The sequence below is a fragment of the Bolinopsis microptera genome, chromosome 8 (genome assembly GCF_026151205.1).
Source record: "Bolinopsis microptera isolate Bmic1 chromosome 8, MBARI_Bmic_1.0, whole genome shotgun sequence".
Taxonomy (NCBI): Eukaryota; Metazoa; Ctenophora; class Tentaculata; order Lobata; family Bolinopsidae; genus Bolinopsis; species Bolinopsis microptera.
Genome location: NC_087079.1, coordinates 1,349,410 through 1,370,278, shown reverse-complemented (window position 1 = coordinate 1,370,278; position 20,869 = coordinate 1,349,410). Strand labels below are relative to the sequence as shown.

The 20,869-nt window shown below is 36.8% G+C and overlaps 4 protein-coding genes across 6 annotated transcripts in view; 1 reads left to right on the top strand and 3 right to left on the bottom strand.

The window, feature by feature from the left end:
• The window catches only part of LOC134819104 (syntaxin-18-like), a 40,500-nt gene extending 34,696 nt beyond the window's left edge, over window positions 1-5,804 (bottom strand). Inside the window, exon 1 of the mRNA XM_063828876.1 lies at window positions 5,795-5,804. The gene's annotated coding sequence lies outside the window, so the exon portion shown is untranslated. The remainder of the gene's footprint in view (window positions 1-5,794) is intronic.
• The window catches only part of LOC134819102 (uncharacterized), an 82,844-nt gene that overhangs the window by 40,373 nt on the left and 21,602 nt on the right, over window positions 1-20,869 (bottom strand). The window lies entirely within an intron of this gene.
• LOC134819103 (pre-mRNA-splicing regulator WTAP-like) lies at window positions 111-20,628 on the bottom strand. Of its 2 annotated transcripts, none has more exons than XM_063828874.1 (7): window positions 20,609-20,628; window positions 4,085-4,377; window positions 3,711-3,890; window positions 3,333-3,509; window positions 3,087-3,188; window positions 2,661-2,729; window positions 111-678 (listed from the first exon to the last, which is right to left on the bottom strand). In XM_063828874.1, the coding sequence occupies exons 2-7, from the start codon at window positions 4,367-4,369 to the stop codon at window positions 547-549; spliced, it is 945 nt and encodes a 314-aa protein (XP_063684944.1). In that variant the 5' UTR covers window positions 4,370-4,377; window positions 20,609-20,628; the 3' UTR covers window positions 111-546. The 2 variants fall into 2 exon arrangements, with proteins under 2 accessions (XP_063684944.1, XP_063684945.1); XM_063828875.1 differs by having other exon boundaries at window positions 199-675.
• Window positions 15,046-20,869, top strand: part of LOC134819101 (uncharacterized) — a 37,285-nt gene continuing 31,461 nt past the window's right edge. The window contains exons 1-7 of one of the 2 annotated variants that reach the window (XM_063828870.1): window positions 15,049-15,209; window positions 15,350-15,426; window positions 15,549-15,614; window positions 15,845-15,954; window positions 16,540-16,653; window positions 17,960-18,059; window positions 18,219-18,298. In XM_063828870.1, the coding sequence (XP_063684940.1) occupies window positions 15,052-15,209; window positions 15,350-15,426; window positions 15,549-15,614; window positions 15,845-15,954; window positions 16,540-16,653; window positions 17,960-18,059; window positions 18,219-18,298 (705 nt within the window). In that variant the 5' untranslated portion in view covers window positions 15,049-15,051. Of the gene's footprint in view, window positions 15,210-15,349; window positions 15,427-15,548; window positions 15,615-15,844; window positions 15,955-16,539; window positions 16,654-17,959; window positions 18,060-18,218; window positions 18,299-20,869 lie in introns of both variants that reach the window. The other variant, XM_063828871.1, reaches the window with a different exon arrangement.

Sequence of the window (20,869 nt, the reverse complement as noted above, 5' to 3'; positions counted from 1 at the left end):
CTATTGTAAACAGATTGTGGTGTGAGTCAAGGAATTGTTTATTAAATACAGAAATACTTCATTTTAAATCTAGTGTAGGAATGGTTAGAAAACAGTCAAACATCACCTTTGCTATAAATTTAGAATACAAAATTAGTTATTAGTTTAGTTGGATTGGACTTGTTAATTCGAATATCTTATTTCACAGATAAGCACAATAACCTGAAAATTTAATTAAAACAGCTACATGATAATGCTGATTCAAATAATAAAAACAATTAGCAACATGAATAAATATATTATAACATAATAATAATTACGCTGTATGGTCTGAAGGACAAAACGTTCAAAATTGCTTTAAAACTTAATGGCTTAATCATGAAATAGGCCTTTTCAAGATGCAGGTTCAAGGAAAATAGTTTATAATTCTTCATGTCTATGTGGAACGTAATCATAAAAATGTTTAATTTAAAAATAAGAAAATATAACAAGTTCCACAGATGTTACCCACTCATTTTTGATAAGACCATTTCAAAATTATACATATTATAAACATTGAAGATTATATCAGTTCTCATCGTTTTGGCTCTTATCCTTATGTTTATTCCTCTTACTTTCCTTGCCTGACTTACTTCTCACCTTATCTTTCTTCTTTTTAACAACTTCTTCCTCGTCTTCTGACCGTTTCCTCTTATCCTGCTGTCAAATACCTTGATTAAGTTTTCTCTCATATAATGCCAAATTTCATAATTGGGTCCAACTGGAAAGGAGCATTTGCCAAGGAAGTTAGTCTACCCATTTTAAACTATTAGTATCATTACTAATAGTTAGAAACGCAGGGGCAATGCTAAAGCACTATTGTGATTGCAATATGTATGATGAAAATAATTAGGTTAAGTTCTGATTATATTGGATACTAGAACTGAAATATATCTTGATGTTCAGTTCAACAAGACGTTCAGGACATTTTGATATTTCAATAATGAGGTCTGATCGAGATTCTTCTCGAATAATTTTCAAGACTTGATGTCAACTTATTATCGGAGAAAAAGACGATTTATAAAGGAGCAACCTAACATTCTACCTACTCCTCATTTCTTAAGACGTCCACTACATGATGTTGCTCTACCAATTTGACTTATGTCCCTTAAGCGCTTTTAACTACCGTTCACCGAACCTTGACTGCGGCTTTGTTAACAAGGTTTGGCCGGTAGAGGGTCCGCAGTAGTCCCATTACCTTAGTATTGCTGTTCCACTACTAAAGAAATAATCCCGATAACACTCAACCTCTGCCTGATCCAGAGGATATCACCATTTTACCTTCACACAGACATCGAACGCTGTAAGAAGATGACGATCAGACCTCATTATTGATGATCCCGCTCGTCGGAGAAGATAAAGGCCTTGCTCAGCAATGGGTAGGGTTTGCAGTTTAGATAGCCATGTGGCACGCTGCAACTAAATTATTTCGAGATTCTTCTCGAATAATTTTCAAGACTTGATGTCAACTTATTATCGGAGAAAAAGACGATTTATAAAGGAGCAACCTAACATTCTACCTACTCCTCATTTCTTAAGACGTCCACTACATGATGTTGCTCTACCAATTTGACTTATGTCCCTTAAGCGCTTTTAACTACCGTTCACCGAACCTTGACTGCGGCTTTGTTAACAAGGTTTGGCCGGTAGAGGGTCCGCAGTAGTCCCATTACCTTAGTATTGCTGTTCCACTACTAAATTTTGATATTTCATTCGAGAATAACCTGCCCTTTTCTAGAGATTTATAAGTTTGGTTACATATCATAACCATGCTACATGTACCTATTACATGTACCCATTACACGACTGAGGTCTTATCTAGTCCCAGCTGAACCCGAATCAAAAGTTTAATATCACTTCTTTGAATTTTTCAAATCTGATGGTATATATTGTGGCTTAGATCAGTAATTCAACAGTCGAGGACAAACGTAAAACAGTTTGAAAGAGCAATCAATGGTTATTGTTTCAGTGATTAAAGCAAATTTTGAAAAAGAAAGGGCGCAGTAATAAAAAGGAATTTAAACAAACGATACTAAGCTGAAATCATGAAGTTATTTTTAAAATAGCGAGTAATGATAATTCTTAATGGATTTTTAAGCTCCTGAGCAGTCTAGGACTAGATCTTGAAGGTTTTATGATTAAGCAATATATGCGTCTCTATCAGCAGCAAATTTAGAGTATTCTATGCTTTACTGATAGTGCACTTCAATGTCTGTAGTATGACCTCTTCATTTTGCATTTAAAAATAATAACTTTATTAAAACGTTATTCAGTAATCAGTTAATATGCCAAGTGCCATTTACACCATAAGATTATGTCATGGTTAAAACTAGTGTGAAGCAAATGTTAGACATTATGGCAAACATAAATTTTACTAAATCATCAATTGCTGCAAGAAATGGGTTCAGGCAAGGTTTTGAAACAGCAAGCTTCAACTTACTTAACTAAAATTTTAGTGATCGTGGGTACTTTTTAACCTGAGTTTAAACAAATTACAAATTACAGTAAGACGTTTTGCAGTTATAATAAAAGTTGGGCATTGATAAAATATGTAAGTAATAAGTAGGCTAAAATGAAAGGACCAGGTTACAGAACTAATATAAAAACAAAACTGGACTTTTAACGTTTTATCTAATCCTTACCTTCTCATCATCGTCGTACTTTTCTGATTTGATTTTAGATGACGATTCTGCTTCATCCCTTCTTTTATCCTAAAACAAGCTAGTTATTTTCAACAATTAAAATGACGAGAGGTAAAAGAAGGAGAGCGGTTTTTTGAGGCCGAAATTTATGCAACATAGATCATTTGAAAACTTCAGCCAGCCACTATTAATTGCAATAAACTGTTTCACGTAAACATACTTTTTTTTATTAAATACTTTTCAAATTTTACTGATTACAGAAATGGAGAAATTAAATTTAATAATACGAACTGATGATACACCATCTGTAAAATTTGATGGGCAACCAAACACGGAAGCTCATCGCAAGCGATGACCGCAATTACATGGACCCATAAATGGAAAAGCCTAAAACAAAAATAATTAAAAGTAAATTTGAAAATTCACCTCAGAATTTTTTTCTAGCTTTTCATTTGCTGTCTTCAACTTGTCTTGTGTGTATTTAAGTTGCTGTTGTAGATGCAATATAGTTGCCTGCATGCCTTCGACCTGTGAAAATGTAACATTAAAATGTATAATGCAAATTGTAGTGTAAAAATTCAATAAGAGCACAAAACTATGAAATGGTACAAATCTTGAAATAAAAACACTTTTTCTGTGAGTTAACTAAAATATCCACATATTAAGACTCACTTCCTCATCTAGCTGAAGAACAAATCCAGTCATTTCATCCAAATTCTTCTGCATTTCTTCATTTGCACTCTTTTGCAGAGACAGTTCAGCTTGAAGCTGAGCTACACGACCCTGTGATAACTGACGTCCCAACTCTTCGTTCTCGTCAATCAACATTCTGCATTTCCCCATCAGTTTCTGAAATAAAAAACTAGTTAGGAAAAACTTTAGATTCAATGAGAGACTTACCATTTACCAAGAATGATACTATAAACATCTGGCTTTGGTTGCCAAATCAGAACATACATAAGAATAATATGAGTAGGATGATATTTTGTTTCTCTATTTTCATGATGACCATAGTCGAAAAATAGTATGAATAAATAGATAAGAACTAACCTTTCCTGTCACACTGTCAGCAGTAAAAGACCATGCATTGAGTTCTTCTTCTGCTTTTGCTAGCTTACCCTGGAGTTCCTTTATTTGAGATTGCATCTTCTGGAAAAGCAAATTTACACAAGGATCCAATAGGGTTGTCCGCAAGTTACTTGTTGAAGGAGCCAGAGAACATTTCAGTTCCTGAAATTTGCATTTGATTAAAAATTGTAGATTGAGTAGATAAGTTTTGTTGTTAAATGTTTCAAAAATAGCAACCAAATGCAGATGAAATCTAAATAAATATATAAGAACATACATGACATCTTGTAATTATTTCATGAACTTTGAAGACTTCTTTTATAATATAGATACATTTTGAGACTATAGAGCATTACCTGAATTTGGTTTATCATATCTTGGGCCTCCTGTTCTTTGCTTGCAAGTCTCATAATCAAAATATTTTCTCTTCTGGTTGAATCTTGATTCTGCGAATCTAACTTTGATTTAGATTGGTCCTTCAGTTGATCTAACTTATCCTCTAAGAAATCGATATATTTGTCCTGTTGACGCCACTTTTCAGCTATCTTCTCTGCTTTAAATTTTTGCAGATGCCTCTCTTCCAACCTAATCCTCTGCAAATCTGTATCTAATGAACTAGTTTCATTAGTAGCTGATGCCATTTTTGAGCCTGCTAATGAGAATATTGTAGATAAGTTTTTTCAGAGATATTCATGCATAGGTGACCTAATGGGTTGAACGTCAATGTGATTTGAAAATATGCATAGCATAGGACAGTTTTAAGTTATGATCTATTATCAATCGAACTATCAACAACATACTAGTTAAGACTTTCATTTAGTGCAGTAGCCTAAAATTTGAGCTACAAGACACATTTGGGGATATACAGTCTTTGTTATCCAGCAACGTGTTGTACGACAGGCTATGTTTTAAGAAACAGTTGTTACCAATCAAGAATCAAGAATCCAAGCCACATTTCCATTGAGTGTGATTTTACAAGAACACTATGTATGGGTGTTAATTATTAATCAACAAGTAATATAGTACTATGTATAGTGTATACAGTCCGCCTTAGGGGAGCATTCATCAATGCGTAAAAAAATATTTGGGGTACTTTTGGGGGCAGTGGTGACCGGGACATGATTTTAGGCCTGACCGGGACCGGGACCGGGACCGGGATACAAAATGTGACTTGACCGGGACCGGGACCGGGACTGAGATTATCAATTTACCGTGACCGGGACCGGGACCGCACAGTGGGCCAGAATAGGGGGGCAGGCTATATTAGACATGTTAGTACCATCCAAATATGTCTGAAAGGTGTTCTATAGACTGCTTTGGCCCAAAAAAACGATCTAAACCAATTTCAAGACCCTACTTAACACTTAAACTGAGAAAATTGGGGAATTTTGAATTATACTCCTTGAATTTTTAGCCCCAAAATTCCCAAAAATTCAAAATTCCTTACATAAGCCACAAAACCAGTTTTGAGATGCTTCACTTGTAGCTGAACGCTTCCAGGACTTGTATTTAAAATTTCATCAAGATTGAACAAAAGATGGCCGAGTTATAACAAAAATTTGTATGCCCATATTTGGGCACAAGCCCCAAATAACATAGTTTTAGCCAATAAATTGGTAAAAAATCGGCATTTAAAAAAATGCCCACGGATGCCCCCCACAATTTTTTTATATGTTGTAGGGAATCCTCTAAGCTTTCAAATGGTACCAAGGAATATGGCGGCAAAGGCCGGCAATTTAACTATTTTTGTGCTGGAAGGCCAAAAATTTGCCTAAAAATGGGGCAAAAATTCAGGCCCATGTCAAAAATCAGCTAAATTAGATAGCCTATTAAGGTTTTTTCCAATAAATTAAGGTTTGAGAGTTGTTTGGAGATATAAAAGGAGTCAATTTACTTTATATAATCTTATTTAAGGAACAGACATTGAGTAAGAGCTATTTTTCACTGCCAAAAAGAAACAAAATCAATTTTTGAAAAATCGCAAATTTCGCAGCCGTGTAGCGGTTAAACCATATGGAATTTTTAATTTCGGTTTTTTACATTCTGTAGGGAAATTATTTTCCTATCAAATTATTTAAAATACATCCTAAACTGACTAACTCATTTTTGGACCTAATATAGCCTGGTGGCCCACTGTGGACCGGGACCAATAATTTCTGGGATTTCTATCTTACCGGGACCGGGACCAACAATCCAATTTTACCGGGATGACCGGGATGACCGGGATGACCGGGATTTGACCGGGATGACCGGAATGACCGGGATTTGACCGGGATGACCGGGATGACCGGGACCAAAACTGGTATTCTCATATTGAAAGCTGCAACTTTCATTTACATTATAATTGAACAATTTGAATAAGTAATAACTAGAATATTAAATTAGAAAAAAATAGAAAAAACCCGTCAATATGGGGCATGTGCCTAATGTACTACACCAATAATGTTCACCATCATTCCTCATTCCTCAATCAATGATCCCTCAAATTATTCAACAGTTTCATTCTCCAATTCCAATTGACAATTGGGCGTAGCCCGAGTTGAAAACTTGATGTTAGTTTGCACTTATGAGTTATGTAACGATATTAGTTACCTAAACTTGTTTAGCAATTTTAAACATTGTTTTATTTGGCTCAGAGGTTGTTTAAAGATGAAATTCACAATGAATGAAAGTAAAAACTTAAAATCACAGTGAATGAAATTATGTAAAAGATCCCGGTCAAAATCCCAGCAAATTTGAGTGATTGACCGGGACCAGGACCGGGACCAAGAATCCTGAATTAACCGGGTCCGGGACCGGGACCGGGATCATAAATCAGCATTTGACCGGGACCGGGACCGCAACCGGGATGAAAAATGTGACTTGACCCGGTTTACCGGGACCGGGACCGGGACCGGGATAGCTCAAAATTGCCAATCCCGGTACCGGGATTCCCGGTACCGGGAATCCCGGTCACCTCCTGCTAAAGGGTATCCTAAGAAGATTATTGACCTTTTGGCAGGACCCCTCCTCATTTAACCATCAATAATGGTTCCAATGGCAGCTATTGAGGGTGTTCAGGCGTCTGTGGACGCCCTAAAATTATTATCTGATGGCTGGTGCTTGTAAATAGAAATAGTGATTAGTAATAGTATTCGGAAATACCTAACCGCAACATAAAGCTCTTTATTCACTCAAACGTTCGAATGTAAGCACACACATGATCTTTGTGAAATTTTGTGTTGTAGGGTGTCCAATCCTCGTTTGGAAAACTAAGCCGCGCAGTTTTAACACATAGTTAATTGTAAACGGTACAAAGCACATCAAGCGCATCCACTACAGGTAATTTATATGATTTGGTCTTCCAGGACACCTTGCAATTTGAACTATTGACTGCTATGATACAGCGCGGCTGAGATCTTACACGTGTGGTGTCCTGTTTCACCCATGTTATAAGTTTTTGTTTTTGTTTGCTGTCGCCTGTGACACATTACATACACGAGGCCCTAGGCCTGTGTGTAACTGTAATGTACGTTGGAATAATTTAATTAATTAATTAACTCTCTGCTACCCCTATCAAGATTCTAAAAAAAGTGCGATGAGATTGGATTTTGACAGTAGAAGTGCGATTTTCATGTGTCACGTGCAGTGGCGAAATGTACTCCCCACCCCCCCCCCCCCCCCCCCCTCCAGCCTGCAAGATTTCTTGCCCCACTAATTATTTTCTATTTAAAAAGATTTCGCGAGTCCCTTTGTAAGCGAAAAGTATGTCACTGTAATTGGATCCATAAATAACGAAAAATTTACGTGCGTATTTTTATGAATTATATTATGTTACATATTGTAATTATGGTAAGCCTCACGTAGCCCGATGGTTTAGGGCGCGCTCGCCAAGCAGTTGACTCGGGTTCGAGTCTCTTCAGCGGTCATTCTTTTGGCAATTATTAATTATTTTACTAAAATTATCATCAGAGCACCTTGTTATATACGTTATCCGATAGATTATACTGTTCGTACTTCATCTAGAGAACTAAGATCAAGAGAAGACTGGCATTTAAGGATTTGTCCGGGGAAGGCCTCGTTCACACTGGAACATGTCAAATTATTGTAAACGGAGTTATCTGGTAATGTTTGTTTTGTTTATGGCTAGAATTTAGAATGGAATCAATGTGATGAGGATCCAGAGTTAATTACCTGCTAGGATTAATAAGTCAGTTCTCCAGTTGAAGAGACCCTTTCTCAAACTTTTAATTCACTATGCCTATGGCAGTATCAAGTATATTCTGAGAAAGATTGAGTAGACTGTAGCCAGGAATAGTACCTCCTTTAATGGTAACCATGGTAACTATAGTAACCACTGTGAATCTTGATCTTATAACAACTAGTATCCTTTAAGACTTAGACAGTGCAGTGAATAAACACGCTGAAAAGCGATGAAAATGCAAGCGCGCGACCGAATATGTAGTGCTGAAAGAGGGTGCCGAAATCTCGCGGAGAATCTCACGATATCGTGAGCCTAGCTATGAGATTTAAACGAAACTCGCAAAAATCTGGCAAAAATCTCCCGCGCGTTACGTCGAAGTTTTCACGCTATAAACAAGTGATAAAATACACGTTAAGAGTATAAAATACATGTTAAGTTCCTAATTACCTCAACTTTTAAGTTAAACTTTTTCTGTTTCCTCATTTATTTACAAATTTTGTGCGATGAGTCCGGCTCGCAATCTCGCATAAATCTTGAGCTGGGCTCTGCTATGGTAATGGTATTGTATGCAGTCATCGAAGAATAGACATCGGCAGTTTGGGGGGGGGGAAGCTTGGGGCGACCATGTTTGACTCAGCCGAACAATCAGGAAACAGTAATGATGGGGTGAAAAGATTTTGAATCTTGTAAGAATACCCTCCCGTACTACGTACGCATATTTTGGAGTCTACGATACAAAATGGATACTTTTGTCGGTGAGAGGTTTGCAGGGAGCGAATGCAAGGGGATTTTGTTTTCCTTAATGCACGCGGCGCTCTTTTTGAGCTTCTCGAATTACGTGAGAGGAGCAAGCAATAGACTAGCAATCTAGGTAAGACTTAACTGAAATTAAGGTTGGCGATAATTTTGAGCTGAGCAAAATATTTTATTATGAACCAATGACCAACAAAAGTAGTTGTCAGTTGCGAAAAGCATTACTTGATGCACGGCACATCCCATTCATGCATTTGTGCATCGCGCTAAAAAATTAAAACATTTGGGCAAACAATTTAGCTAGAGCGGATTCAATTTCGAATGCGAGAAGCTTGAAAAAAGCGCCGCGTATTTGGCATTGTATGCGTGCGTGCCAGGCCCATGAAGTAAATTTCAAAACATCCCTATGACATAGGGTTAAAAGACAATTTATATTTCTGCATTGACTTCTTTCAGACTTCATGGGTTTTAAATATATATTTTAATTACTTTTCAAAGAGAATGCAACAAATAAAATACTGGTAACCGTTTTGCTCTATCCGAGGAGGTGTTCTAGCAAATGTGTGGGCGAAATTGCGATTATGTCGCTTTATGTCACGCAAGGTTTATTTCTCAGAATTGTGGGTATGTCGCTTTTATTCGGATCCATAAATAACGAAAAGTTACTTGCGTGCGCGTATTTTTATATAGATTATAGCGTTACATATTGTAAATCTGCTGAGCCTCTAGTAGCACAGTGGCTAAGGCGGCTTATGTTATTGAGCTCATCCCGGTTCGAACCTCGTCAGAGGTCATTTTTTTAGCATGTATTGATTACTTTACTACAATTATCAGCAGAGCACCTTAGTAATACACTATCAGATAAATTATACTGTTCTTGTAGCGCGATGCACTACTGGGTCGCGCCGCGCATCAAATAATTCTTCTCGCAACCACGGTAGATCGGCGAGATGCACCACTGCCTCACCGAGCTGCGAAGGATTGACATCGTGAATCAATACTGTTCGGACTTCAGCTAGAGAAGACTTGCCTTCAAGAATTTGTCCGGAGAAGGCCTCGTTCACACTTAATTCCATAGACAAGAAAGCTAGGTTGTATTTCGAATGGAAGAAGACTTGTACATTAAAACTACCTGACGGGGATCAAAACAAGCACATCTGCTACAAGGAATTCAACAAGTTTCTCAAAAACTCAATAAATATGGCAAAAGCTATGTGCTATACTAGAAAATTCGAGAAGTACAGCATGAACTCAAAAAAGACCTGGGAAGTTATCAATGAACTCCGTGGTAAGAATATGTCTAGATGTAAGGACGATTTTGTCATAGATGGCCAGAGAATTACTTGCAGACGAATAATTGCTAACAAATTTTGTGAATACTTTACATCTCTTGCAAGCAATCTCAATAGAAATGTATTGTCGAACAATAGTATTTCTCTGGAACCAGTAGAATCATTTGCTCAATTCATGTCTAACTCAGTGTCTGACTCCATATACCTAGAAGAAACTAATGAAAATGAGATTATCGAGGTCATCAGAGATTTTCAAAATGGCAAGGCAAGTGACATTCCTATAATCGTTGTAAAAAAATCGGCAAAGCTCATCGCTGGTACCTTGGCTAGGCTTTACAACATATGTATACAAAGTGGAACATTCCCAAGTATTTTTAAAACTGGTAAAGTTATTCCTATTTACAAGAAAGACAATAAGGAATGTATTGAAAATTATCGGCCTGTATCAATATTACCTTTATTTGGAAAAATTTTCGAGAAGGTCATTTACAAACGGCTCTATAATTTCTTCACATCTAAAGGTGTACTAACAGACTCGCAGTTTGGATTTAGAAAAGGCCATTCTACCGCCCATGCTCTACACAAATCTATAGACTCTGTTACAAAGTCCCTGGCTAGGAATAAACATGTCCTAGGCATATTCATTGACTTGAGCAAAGCCTTTGACACCCTTGATCATAATATTCTTCTAAGCAAGCTAAATTCCTATGGTATTAGGGGCACAGCACTAACTTTACTAAAAAGCTACTTGACTAACAGAAAGCAGTATGTGATGTATAACGATGTACCATCAGAAACAATGGATGTGGAATTCGGGGTTCCTCAAGGGTCAATTCTAGGGCCATTACTCTTCCTACTGTATATGAACGATATAGTAAACTGTTTTTCAGACAGTGAAGTGAAATTTGTACTTTATGCTGATGACACTAATATCTTCATATCAGGACCGTCTAGAGAAGCAACATACAAAAAAGCCAACTTAGTGCTTAAACATGTCTCGATTTATATGAAATGTAATCTACTTCATATCAACATGTCAAAATGCTGCTACATCCATTTTAAACCTGCCTCTGAATATGATGACACTTGTGCACGGACTAGACCATTTGGTACCCTGCTAGATGAATCTAGATCAATATTCATCAATGGTAAGGTTATCACTAAAGTCAAGGATACCAAATTCTTAGGTGTTGTTATAGATAGTAAGCTAAACTGGTCTGCCCACATGCACTACATCCGTAAAAAACTGAGGTCCATGACTGGTGCAATCTGTAGAATTCGGCACCCGATACCTGCTGAACTATATTTAAAAATATATAATGCTCTATTTGAATCACATCTAAGCTATGGTATAAGTGTTTGGGGAGTTGTCCTCAAAGAACGGTCAAATGATAGTCTTTTTATCACACAGAAGCACTGTATAAGAATCCTTTTTGGTGATCTCGACTCATATCTAGATAAACAATCAACATGTGCAAGAACTAGACCATATGGCATGCAAATACTAGGCCATAAACATTTTGAAAAGGAGCATACGAAACCCATTTTTAATAGGTTAAAAATTCTTACGGCTCAAAACTTGTACAAATATCACTGTATTTTAGAATTCTCTAAGATTATCAAGTACCACTGCCCATACTCCCTTTATGAGGCTATCAACATTTCAAACCGTGCAACGAGTCTAACAGTTATTCTTCTAAATAAATCAAATACCTTTTTGTTTAATGCAGCCAAGCTTTGGAACACTGTTCATAAAAAAATTTTAACTTCAAGTAATTGTCTAGAAACTTCCATTAACTTGATAAAATTGAGAACGAAAGCACTATTAATACAATCACAGGCTGCTGACTTAAAAGAGACTTGGACTCCAAACAATTTTAAGTTACAGTAATTTAATCTAATTGCAGCGGCACATAACATAATTTAAACTATTGCTATCACTATTGTACTACAGACTGAAAATATCTCAGATCTATTTTGGGCGTTTTTAACAACTTGTAGTTGTAATTCTTAAATATTAGATATCCTAATTTATAACTTTTTAATCAGAGTGAATTAATAATTGATATTTGATAATTTATTTATTTGATAGTTTAGTCTGATATTGATATTAATATTGATTATATTGATATTGTTATTACTGAATGAAGCTAACTCCAGACATAAATAATACTACTTCTATTAACAAAGGGACTTGGAGTATAAACGACCAATTTTGCATAATTGTCTTTCCAACCAAGAATTCAGGAGGCAAGGGTGGGTGCGTAAACTTTATGGTCTGCACTCCTAGATCCTGTATCACCCTGGATTCATTTCGACGTATTTTTGGTAAAAGTATACATATACTTTCTGGTCACTCTCTTGCTACTCCAAGTCCCCTAATATATATGGTCTAAAGTTTGCACTAGTTATATTTATAAAATATGTTTTTGTCTGCTTTAACTGATACTAAATAAAATTGTTGTTTTCTTGAAATTGTTGTTTTCTTGGAACATGTCAAATGGTAAACGGAGTTATCTGTTAATGGTTTTTTGTTGTTTATGGTTAGAATTTAGAATGGAATCAATTTGATGAGGATCCAGAGTTAATTACCTGCTAGGATTAATAAGTCAGTTCTACAGTTGAAGAGGTCACTTTTTCAAACTTTTAATGGCGAAATTGGCTCGGAACTTCATTCCTAGATTCATCACTTTCAGTTAGTAACTACGGTGTACCATGAAACCAGATATAGAACTGTATAGAAAGACCGATCCACCGGCAATAAATGAACCACATACTATATACCGACTCAATTTGAGTAAAAGTATAACCATTTTAGAAGGTTTGAGTCGAACATTTTTTGTGTCTGCAAAAACATATACAAGGAATACAAGGAATAAAAGAAATATAAATCACCCATTTTCCCAATTGTGCCCCTTTATCGTCCTGACGATACAGGGGGAGCCGCGCACTTCGTGCGCGGCGGGTCATACAACGTATGACAACTCCAGACAGTATTGATTATTTATGTAAACCCGCGCACGCACCTACCTTTTTGCAATATTTAGGATCAAATTTGATCCACGATGTCAATCCTTCGCAGCTCGGTGAGGCACAGTTGACAGTGGTGCATCTCGCCGATCTACCGAAGTTGTTGCGAGAAGCATTATTTGATGCGCGCGCGACCCAGTAGTGCATCGCGCTACAAGGATCAAATTTGTGTGCATAACCATAGTTTTGAAAAGCGACATACCCACACTTTGAGAAAAAAACATTTACTGCTCTATTCAGAGCCCTTGCGCTTGCAGTAGCGCGCGCCCGCCTTACTTGTGAAACAAGCGCGCCCGCAGTGGCGCGAAAGCACATGGTTAGGTGAAGTAACCGTTATGTTATTTTATTTTTCATTAAAATACAATAGCATGGGCGCGGCCATGGCATGATTAAATTTTTAAATGATTCTATAAGATTTCCCGCTTAAATTTGGGGTTTTATGTTAATTTAATATAGCAAAGTTTAAAATTAAACAAGTTATACATTTATTTTATACGTATCGCGCGTTTTTGTCAATTATTATGTAAATTAAATGTTGGCTATTCAAATTTATTTCAAATGATTATACTTTAACACACAAAAACTGATCAGTTTAATTTCATCGTTTTATCATTATGTCAAAAATAGTACAACGCATATTGCACATAAATTAAACCAAAGGGTACGTTTTTTGTGTGGCGCGCAACTAATATTTAAAATAAGATTATCAAAATTGATATCAAATCGAGCGCTAATAAGTTGTTCAATGTACGCGGCACTTTTGAATCTGGAATATATTTACTCGTATCATGTTCAATGGTTAAATTAGTTTTGTGAGTCACTGAACTGATCGAGCACGTTACATCCATTTGGTTAAAAACTGTTTTGTTGTTCGTTTATCCCTGGAATGAGGTCGATCGCGTCTGGCTTGTCTGCTTTGATGTTCCTCTTGTCACCTAAGACACGAGATGACACGTGCTGATAATATAATAATTATAATTACAACATTTATAAACCGCCTTATAGCTAAATCATATAACTCGATATAATTTAATCCTGGAGATAAACTCCAGTGCTTTCTAAAGCGGCTCTTACATTAACTGAGCTTAGTTTAATTGAAAATTAGACAAGACAAGTTCATTTTACCTATGTAAATGCAAAATCAATCAAATGCTAGAGAAAAGAAGTATGTTTTAAGTTTGGTCTTGAAAGATGTAACTGACTCAGCTGATCTTATGTCGTATGGCAAGGAATTAAATACTTTAACTGCACAGTGACTAAAAGCTTTCTCTGTGTTTACATAGTTAGGAGAGGGCGGAAAACTAAGGTAAAAATAATCATTATCAAGACGTACATTTTTAAAACTTTGCTGCCTAGGAAATATCAACTCTTTTAAGTAAGGAGGAGCTATATTATTTAAACACTTGTAGGCAAGTAGGGCAATCTTAAAATCTATTCTAAATCTAACTGGTAGAAAATGAACTTTCTTAAGTAGTGGAGTAGTGTGTGCCTTTCTTCCTCTCCCGAAAATAAATCTTACAGCAGAATTTTGCACCTTCTGTAAACGACTTAAATCATAAGAGCTCAGTCCAAAATATACGCTATTGCAATAATCAATTCTAGGGAGTACTAGAGCATGAACAAGCTGAATCTTAAGGTTAAAAGACAGTTTTGATGCAATAAACCACAAATTTCTGATCTGAATATTACATTCATCCTGCACTGAAGTAGCGTCTACTAGATGACATGATGCCGTTAGAAATTGAGATTGATCGAGCTCCTATTTTAAATACCTGTCATGTTTGTCAGCGACATGTTTTGCTAGATTGTTTTTCTCGCCGGTTATCGTCCGTACGGCGTTATTTTAAAACTATCTGTCAGATTGATCTCCGTCAGCGCCAAAATCTATATATAACATGATAGTTTATATGTTAGAACCTAGATTGAGCTGTCAGATTTAATGAAGGTAGTGGCAAATTAAAAGCTATTTCCGTTTGCTAGCTTGTTTGAAACTAGGCTCACCTGTCACCTGCATCTCTAACACGTATTTAATGGTATGTCTTAACACTTGACTGATATTTTAGAAATGCCAAAGACAGGGGGTAAAGTACCCACCCGATCATATGGGCAAATTATTGAGTTGGAGTTGATAGAAGATCTGAAGAAAGTGCACAAACCTAAGAAGCAGTTTGCTTATCAGATAGATGTCACGTGGACTGATAGTTCCACTCGTAGAGTTTACAGGTTAGTTTTACATTAGACTCAGTATTGTAGTAACTTAGTGTCTGACTCAGTAATCATTGCGAAGATGATAGAGAAATAGAAAGTTTACATGTCTGCTCGGATAAAAGTATAAAATAATGAGTAACTGTATTTTATTGCAGGTCCTATGATCAGTTGTACGAGCTTTACTGTTCGTTAACTGCTATCACTAAAGACGGTGGCATGGTTAAACTTCCTGGTGAGCAAATATTTCTATTGTCTACTGAATAATTAATTTTTGGGTTTTAATGCACAGCATTTAAGCTATGTGAGGTATTCATAGCTTGTCTAGATATTATAATTGGGTATTGTGCTCCGTAGAGCGAGCACAAGTTAAGTGGAAAGTGTTTCCTGGGGAGTTCGCCAGGGGAGGAAAACATGAACTTGGTGAGTGAGCTTGGAATGCTCGCCTTCTTTAAAAGTCACATTCAGTTGGATATTGCAATCCTGAGCTGCTAAAATGGATGTCTACAAAATACTTTGCTGTTGTGTTGGCTCTTTCTGCTGATAGAATGTCTGCTCGGTGGCTGAACTAAAGATGCGAAATGAATTCTCTTTAACCTTTAAATGTTTATTTTGTGATTTGAACTAGATTTCAGCACTTCTTTTCACTATAGGTCGCCAAATATTCGAGCGCTCAACTACAGAAAGCTTTGCTCTGAAGCACCTTCCTCATATAAAGCACTTTGTTGATTCGCTTCTCAGTATTCCCACTTTCATGCAGCAGGTAACGTTATATTATAAGCAATTCTGCCGTTTTCTGGTAAATGTGCTTAAAGACCTTTTAAAATTCTGAATTCTTTAACGCAAATTTCCTTTTTGGGTCAAGAACTTTCCCTGAAAACTATCAGAAACCATTAAAGAATCAATTGCAGGCTCCCAAAGATCCCCTTTTGGAACCTTCTAAAATGCCAAGATTTGTCAAATATGTGTCATTTAAAGTACTTGAAAACTTTGGATTTTTTAATGGTCTTTAACACTTCTTAAAAGCACTGAAGTCAGAAAACGGCAGAATCATTTTACCTGGGTATTATACTCTCCTCATTTCCTTTATAATATTCACATACGTAACAAATCTTTTATTTATCTATAATCAATCTGTTATTTGTTAAAATAAATCTGTTATTTATTTGTAGTCTATCATTGCGATTGGAACATTTTAAACTAGTTGGAAGTTACAAGTTTTAGGTTTACATTTTATTTATCTTCACCAATAAATGTGGGGCAAAAATGGAAATGATCACCAACAATCTTCTACCATTGTTGTTTTTTGTTACTATTCCATAACTATGTTACAAAGTACGTCTTTCAGAGTGATCCGTTCCTTTGGTTTTGGGAGCCAAGTGTGGATGATTTGAAGATATTTGACATTGATAGGACGATAGAAAATAACCCTAAATACCCGCAACCCTCCGCTACTGTGCTGGTCAGTTTCCACACCCTGGTTCTTGGTAAACTCAATATTAATTATACTAAATACTTGTCAGATATAATAGTTATGCAGAATATGTGGTTATTCGATGTCTCCAAAATTAACGAGCTACGACTTTTATAAAATTTCACATGATAACAGATATAGTTATGCAGAATATGTGGTTATTCGATTTTTGGTTTTATTGGGAATGGTATCGCTGCGTTAATATTCAGTGGGGGGAATGCAACGTCAATTAATGTCAGTATTCCATAAAAACCCCAAACTGACATTGACATTAATTGACATTAATTGACATTAATTGACATTAATTGACATTAATTGACATTAATTGACATTAATTGACATTAATTGACATTAATATGTCTTGAAATTTGAGATTATCATTATTCGATAAATATTCAAGATATTCACGTCTATGTAAGTTAGACTGGTTCAAAAAAACAAAATGTCCTTGAATAATTATGAGTATGTTCTTATCTGTTGATCTTTAGGTTCAAAGACCACCAAAAAAAATTTCAGCTTCCAACTCTTCCATCTTCGGTCCCCACCGGCCACGCCCATATTTTATTGGTTTCTTATACAGGTAAAATATCTAAAATCGGCTTTTTTAGTATGAAGGAGTAATGTTAGCTGTTTAAGATTCGTTATTCAAATATAAATGTCATGAAGGCATTTCGTTTAATGTGGGTTTTAAGTTCTGATGATGTTGAGAACCACGCCCTTGGATGGCCACGCCCATTTAAGAAAATTAAATTTCGGGAAACCGTATTATTTTAGTTTTATTGTTTAATGATCTGAATTTTTTTCACATTTCACATTTCCATATGTGATAGTAGTGAATAAATTGATGATATAAACGTTCTAAAGTGCTAAAAATATGGTAGAACTACATAATCTCTGGTCGAAAAATATCGTGTCAATTAATGTCAGTATTCCAAAATTTTGCAAAACTGACATTGACATTAATTGACATTAATTGACATTAATTGACATTAATTGACATTAATTGACATTAATTGACGTTGCATCACCCCCTATTCAGTATTGCATTTGGGGAGCTGTTATAATATGCTGAGAGTTTTTAACTTGTTAACTGCTTGGTTAATAGCTTGGTTAGGGAAAGCTTGGTTAGGGAAAGTTCTAGGCTTTGCTGATGTCACCAAAAATACCTGAGTTTGTATGATTCAAATCAATTTGATTATCAATAACACTTCGCAAAATTTCTTAGATTCCTTAATTGAAATGTTTATAGCAAATAGAAGTTGTATAGAAAATAATTATATTCTTTTCCTTTCAGAAAGGAGGAACTGTGATCGTTAATGAAGATGAGCAGGATTACATTTGTGTGTGTACTGCACTTAATCTGTTCTCAGGCACTATGCCACCTGAACATCAAGGTAAATCATTGTAGTCTTTAGTTGTTCATCTGTACAGACTTTGATTAACAATTATGATTAGTTTCTCAGGACACTCCCTTTCTGCTCTCAATATTATTGATGATATGTAATATTGTCACTGAATCTTCCTGAACTAGTGAACTAATGCTATTTTTCCAGATGAGAAGGGGCTGTCTGTTAAAGAAGGGGATGTGATATATGTCCTGAGAATGTCAAACTGTCCGTCTGGATTCTGGCAGGTATTTAATCATTATAACATTATAATCTGATATAACTTTTGTTGAACGTTTGTGAAGTGGTATCTGATAAAGCGAGTTTGCTTAAATTTGTGGTGCTTTAAAAATCTTACCATTGTCTAGTACAAGGTCTCTACAAGGTCTCCCGAAGTGGCTCGTACAAGGTCTCCCCAAGTGTTTAGTACAAGGTATCCCCAAGTGTTTAGTACAAGGTCTCTACAAGTGTCTAGTACAAGGTCTCTACAAGTGTCTAGTACAAGGTCTCCCGAAGTGTCTAGTACAAGGTCTCCCGAAGTGTCTAGTACAAGGTCTCCCGAAGTGTATAGTACAAGGTCTCCCCAAGTGTTTAGTACAAGGTCTCTACAAGTGTCTAGTACAAGGTCTCTACAAGTCTCTAGTACAAGGTCTCCCGAAGTGTCTAGTACAAGGTCTCCCCAAGTGTCTAGTACAAGGTCTCCCCAAGTGTCTAGTACAAGGTCTCCCCAAGTGTCTAGTACAAGGTCTCCCCAAGTGTCTAGTACAAGGTCTCTCCAAGTGTCTAGTACAAGGTCTCCCCAAGTGTCTAGTACAAGGTCTCCCCAAGTGTCTAGTACAAGGTCTCCCCAAGTGTCTAGTACAAGGTCTCTCCAAGTGTCTAGTACAAGGTCTCCCGAAGTGTATAGTACAAGGTCTCCCGAAGTGTCTAGTACAAGGTCTCTCCAAGTGTCTAGTACAAGGTCTCTCCAAGTGTCTAGTACAAGGTCTCCCGAAGTGTCTAGTACAAGGTCTCCCGAAGTGTCTAGTACAAGGTCTCTCCAAGTGTCTAGTACAAGGTCTCCCGAAGTTTCTAGTACAAGGTCTCCCGAAGTGTCTAGTACAAGGTCTCTACAAGTGTCTAGTACAAGGTCTCCCCAAGTGTCTAGTACAAGGTCTCCCGAAGTGTCTAGTACAAGGTCTCCCGAAGTGTCTAGTACAAGGTCTCCCCAAGTGTCTAGTACAAGGTCTCCCGAAGTGTCTAGTACAAGGTCTCCCGAAGTGTTTAGTACAAGGTCTCTCCAAGTGTTTAGTACAAGGTCTCTCCAAGTGTCTAGTACAAGGTCTCCCGAAGTTTCTAGTACAAGGTCTCCCGAAGTGTCTAGTACAAGGTCTCCCGAAGTCTTTAATACAAGGTCTCTCCAAGTGTTTAGTACAAGGTCTCTCCAAGTCTCTAGTACAAGGTCTCTACAAGTGTCTAGTACAAGGTCTCTCCAAGTGTTTAGTACAAGGTCTCTCCAAGTGTTTAGTACAAGGTCTCCAAGTGTCTAGTACAAGGTCTCTCCAAGTCTCTAGTACAAGGTCTCCTGAAGTGTCTAGTACAAGGTCTCTTCAAGTGTTTAGTATGAGGTCTCCAAGTGTTTAGTACAAGGTCTCTCCAAGTGTTTAGTACAAGGTCTCTCCAAGTCTCTAGTACAAGGTCTCTCCAAGTGTTTAGTACAAGGTCTCCAAGTGTTTAGTACAAGGTCTCTCCAAGTCTCTAGTACAAGGTCTCTCAAAGTGTTTAGTACAAGGTCTCCAAGTGTTTAGTACAAGGTCTCTCCAAGTGTTTAGTACAAGGTCTCCAAGTGTTTAGTACAAGGTCTCCAAGTGTCTAGTACAAGGTCTCTCCAAGTCTCTAGTACAAGGTCTCTCCAAGTGTTTAGTACAAGGTCTCCAAGTGTCTAGTACAAGGTCTCTCCAAGTCTCTAGTACAAGGTCTCTCCAAGTGTTCAGTACAAGGTCTCCAAGTGTCTAGTACAAGGTCTCTCCAAGTCTCTAGTACAAGGTCTCTCCAAGTGTTTAGTACAAGGTCTCTCCAAGTCTCTAGTACAAGGTCTCTCCAAGTCTCTAGTACAAGGTGTTGTAACTTGTAGGTACTAGGTAGCTCCTTTTCATGTCCATTGTCCCTGTACTAGAGCCGGACTAGTGTATCTCTTATAACGGTCTTTAGTTACTACTCCTTTATGTAACAAGCACTCAAACTGCCACACCAGCTGTGCGTGTAATCCTACACTCAGTTATACACTCTACACAGAGTGTACACTGTACACAGAGTGTATACACTCTACACAGAGTGTACACTGTACACGCCTTGTATTATCACATGCAATAAGAGATCTCTAATTAGGGGGGTGTAGCACATATTTAGTACTACTAATTATTACATGACTACATTTTATAAGTGCCCAATTAATTGTGGGGTACTGTAGTATATATTCTGTGTAAAATTGTATTGATCCCGTTTGATGCGACAAGGAAAAATGCTCTTATCAGAAGAGGAATTTACTCAACGTTTTAATGTTACAACATCGTATTCACGATCTCAAATTATTTGTTATGTAGTTTGCAACCATGCGACTCATAAACAATACTCATAAACAATACTCCAATCCGGATTTTACACGTACTGTAGTATGTACTTTTTTCTCCACTAATTAATATGTTACCGGGGTAAGCACAGGGTTTCAATACTCTATCCAATAGTGATGATGACCACAGCCTCCTACGATAAAGAAGAAGTATGAACTATACTAATTAATTTCCCGTAACACTTCCCCGTGTCAGACGGTAGCACTTTCA

Coding starts and splice junctions, on each gene's coding strand:
- LOC134819103 (XM_063828874.1), bottom strand. CDS start 4,369: ATGGCATCAGCTACTAATGAAACTAGTTCATTAGATACAGATTTGCAG. Junction 3,891..4,084: donor ATATGATAAACCAAATTCAG/GTAATGCTCTAT, acceptor TGCAAATTTCAG/GAACTGAAATGTTCTCTGGC. Junction 3,510..3,710: donor CTGACAGTGTGACAGGAAAG/GTTAGTTCTTAT, acceptor TTTTTATTTCAG/AAACTGATGGGGAAATGCAG.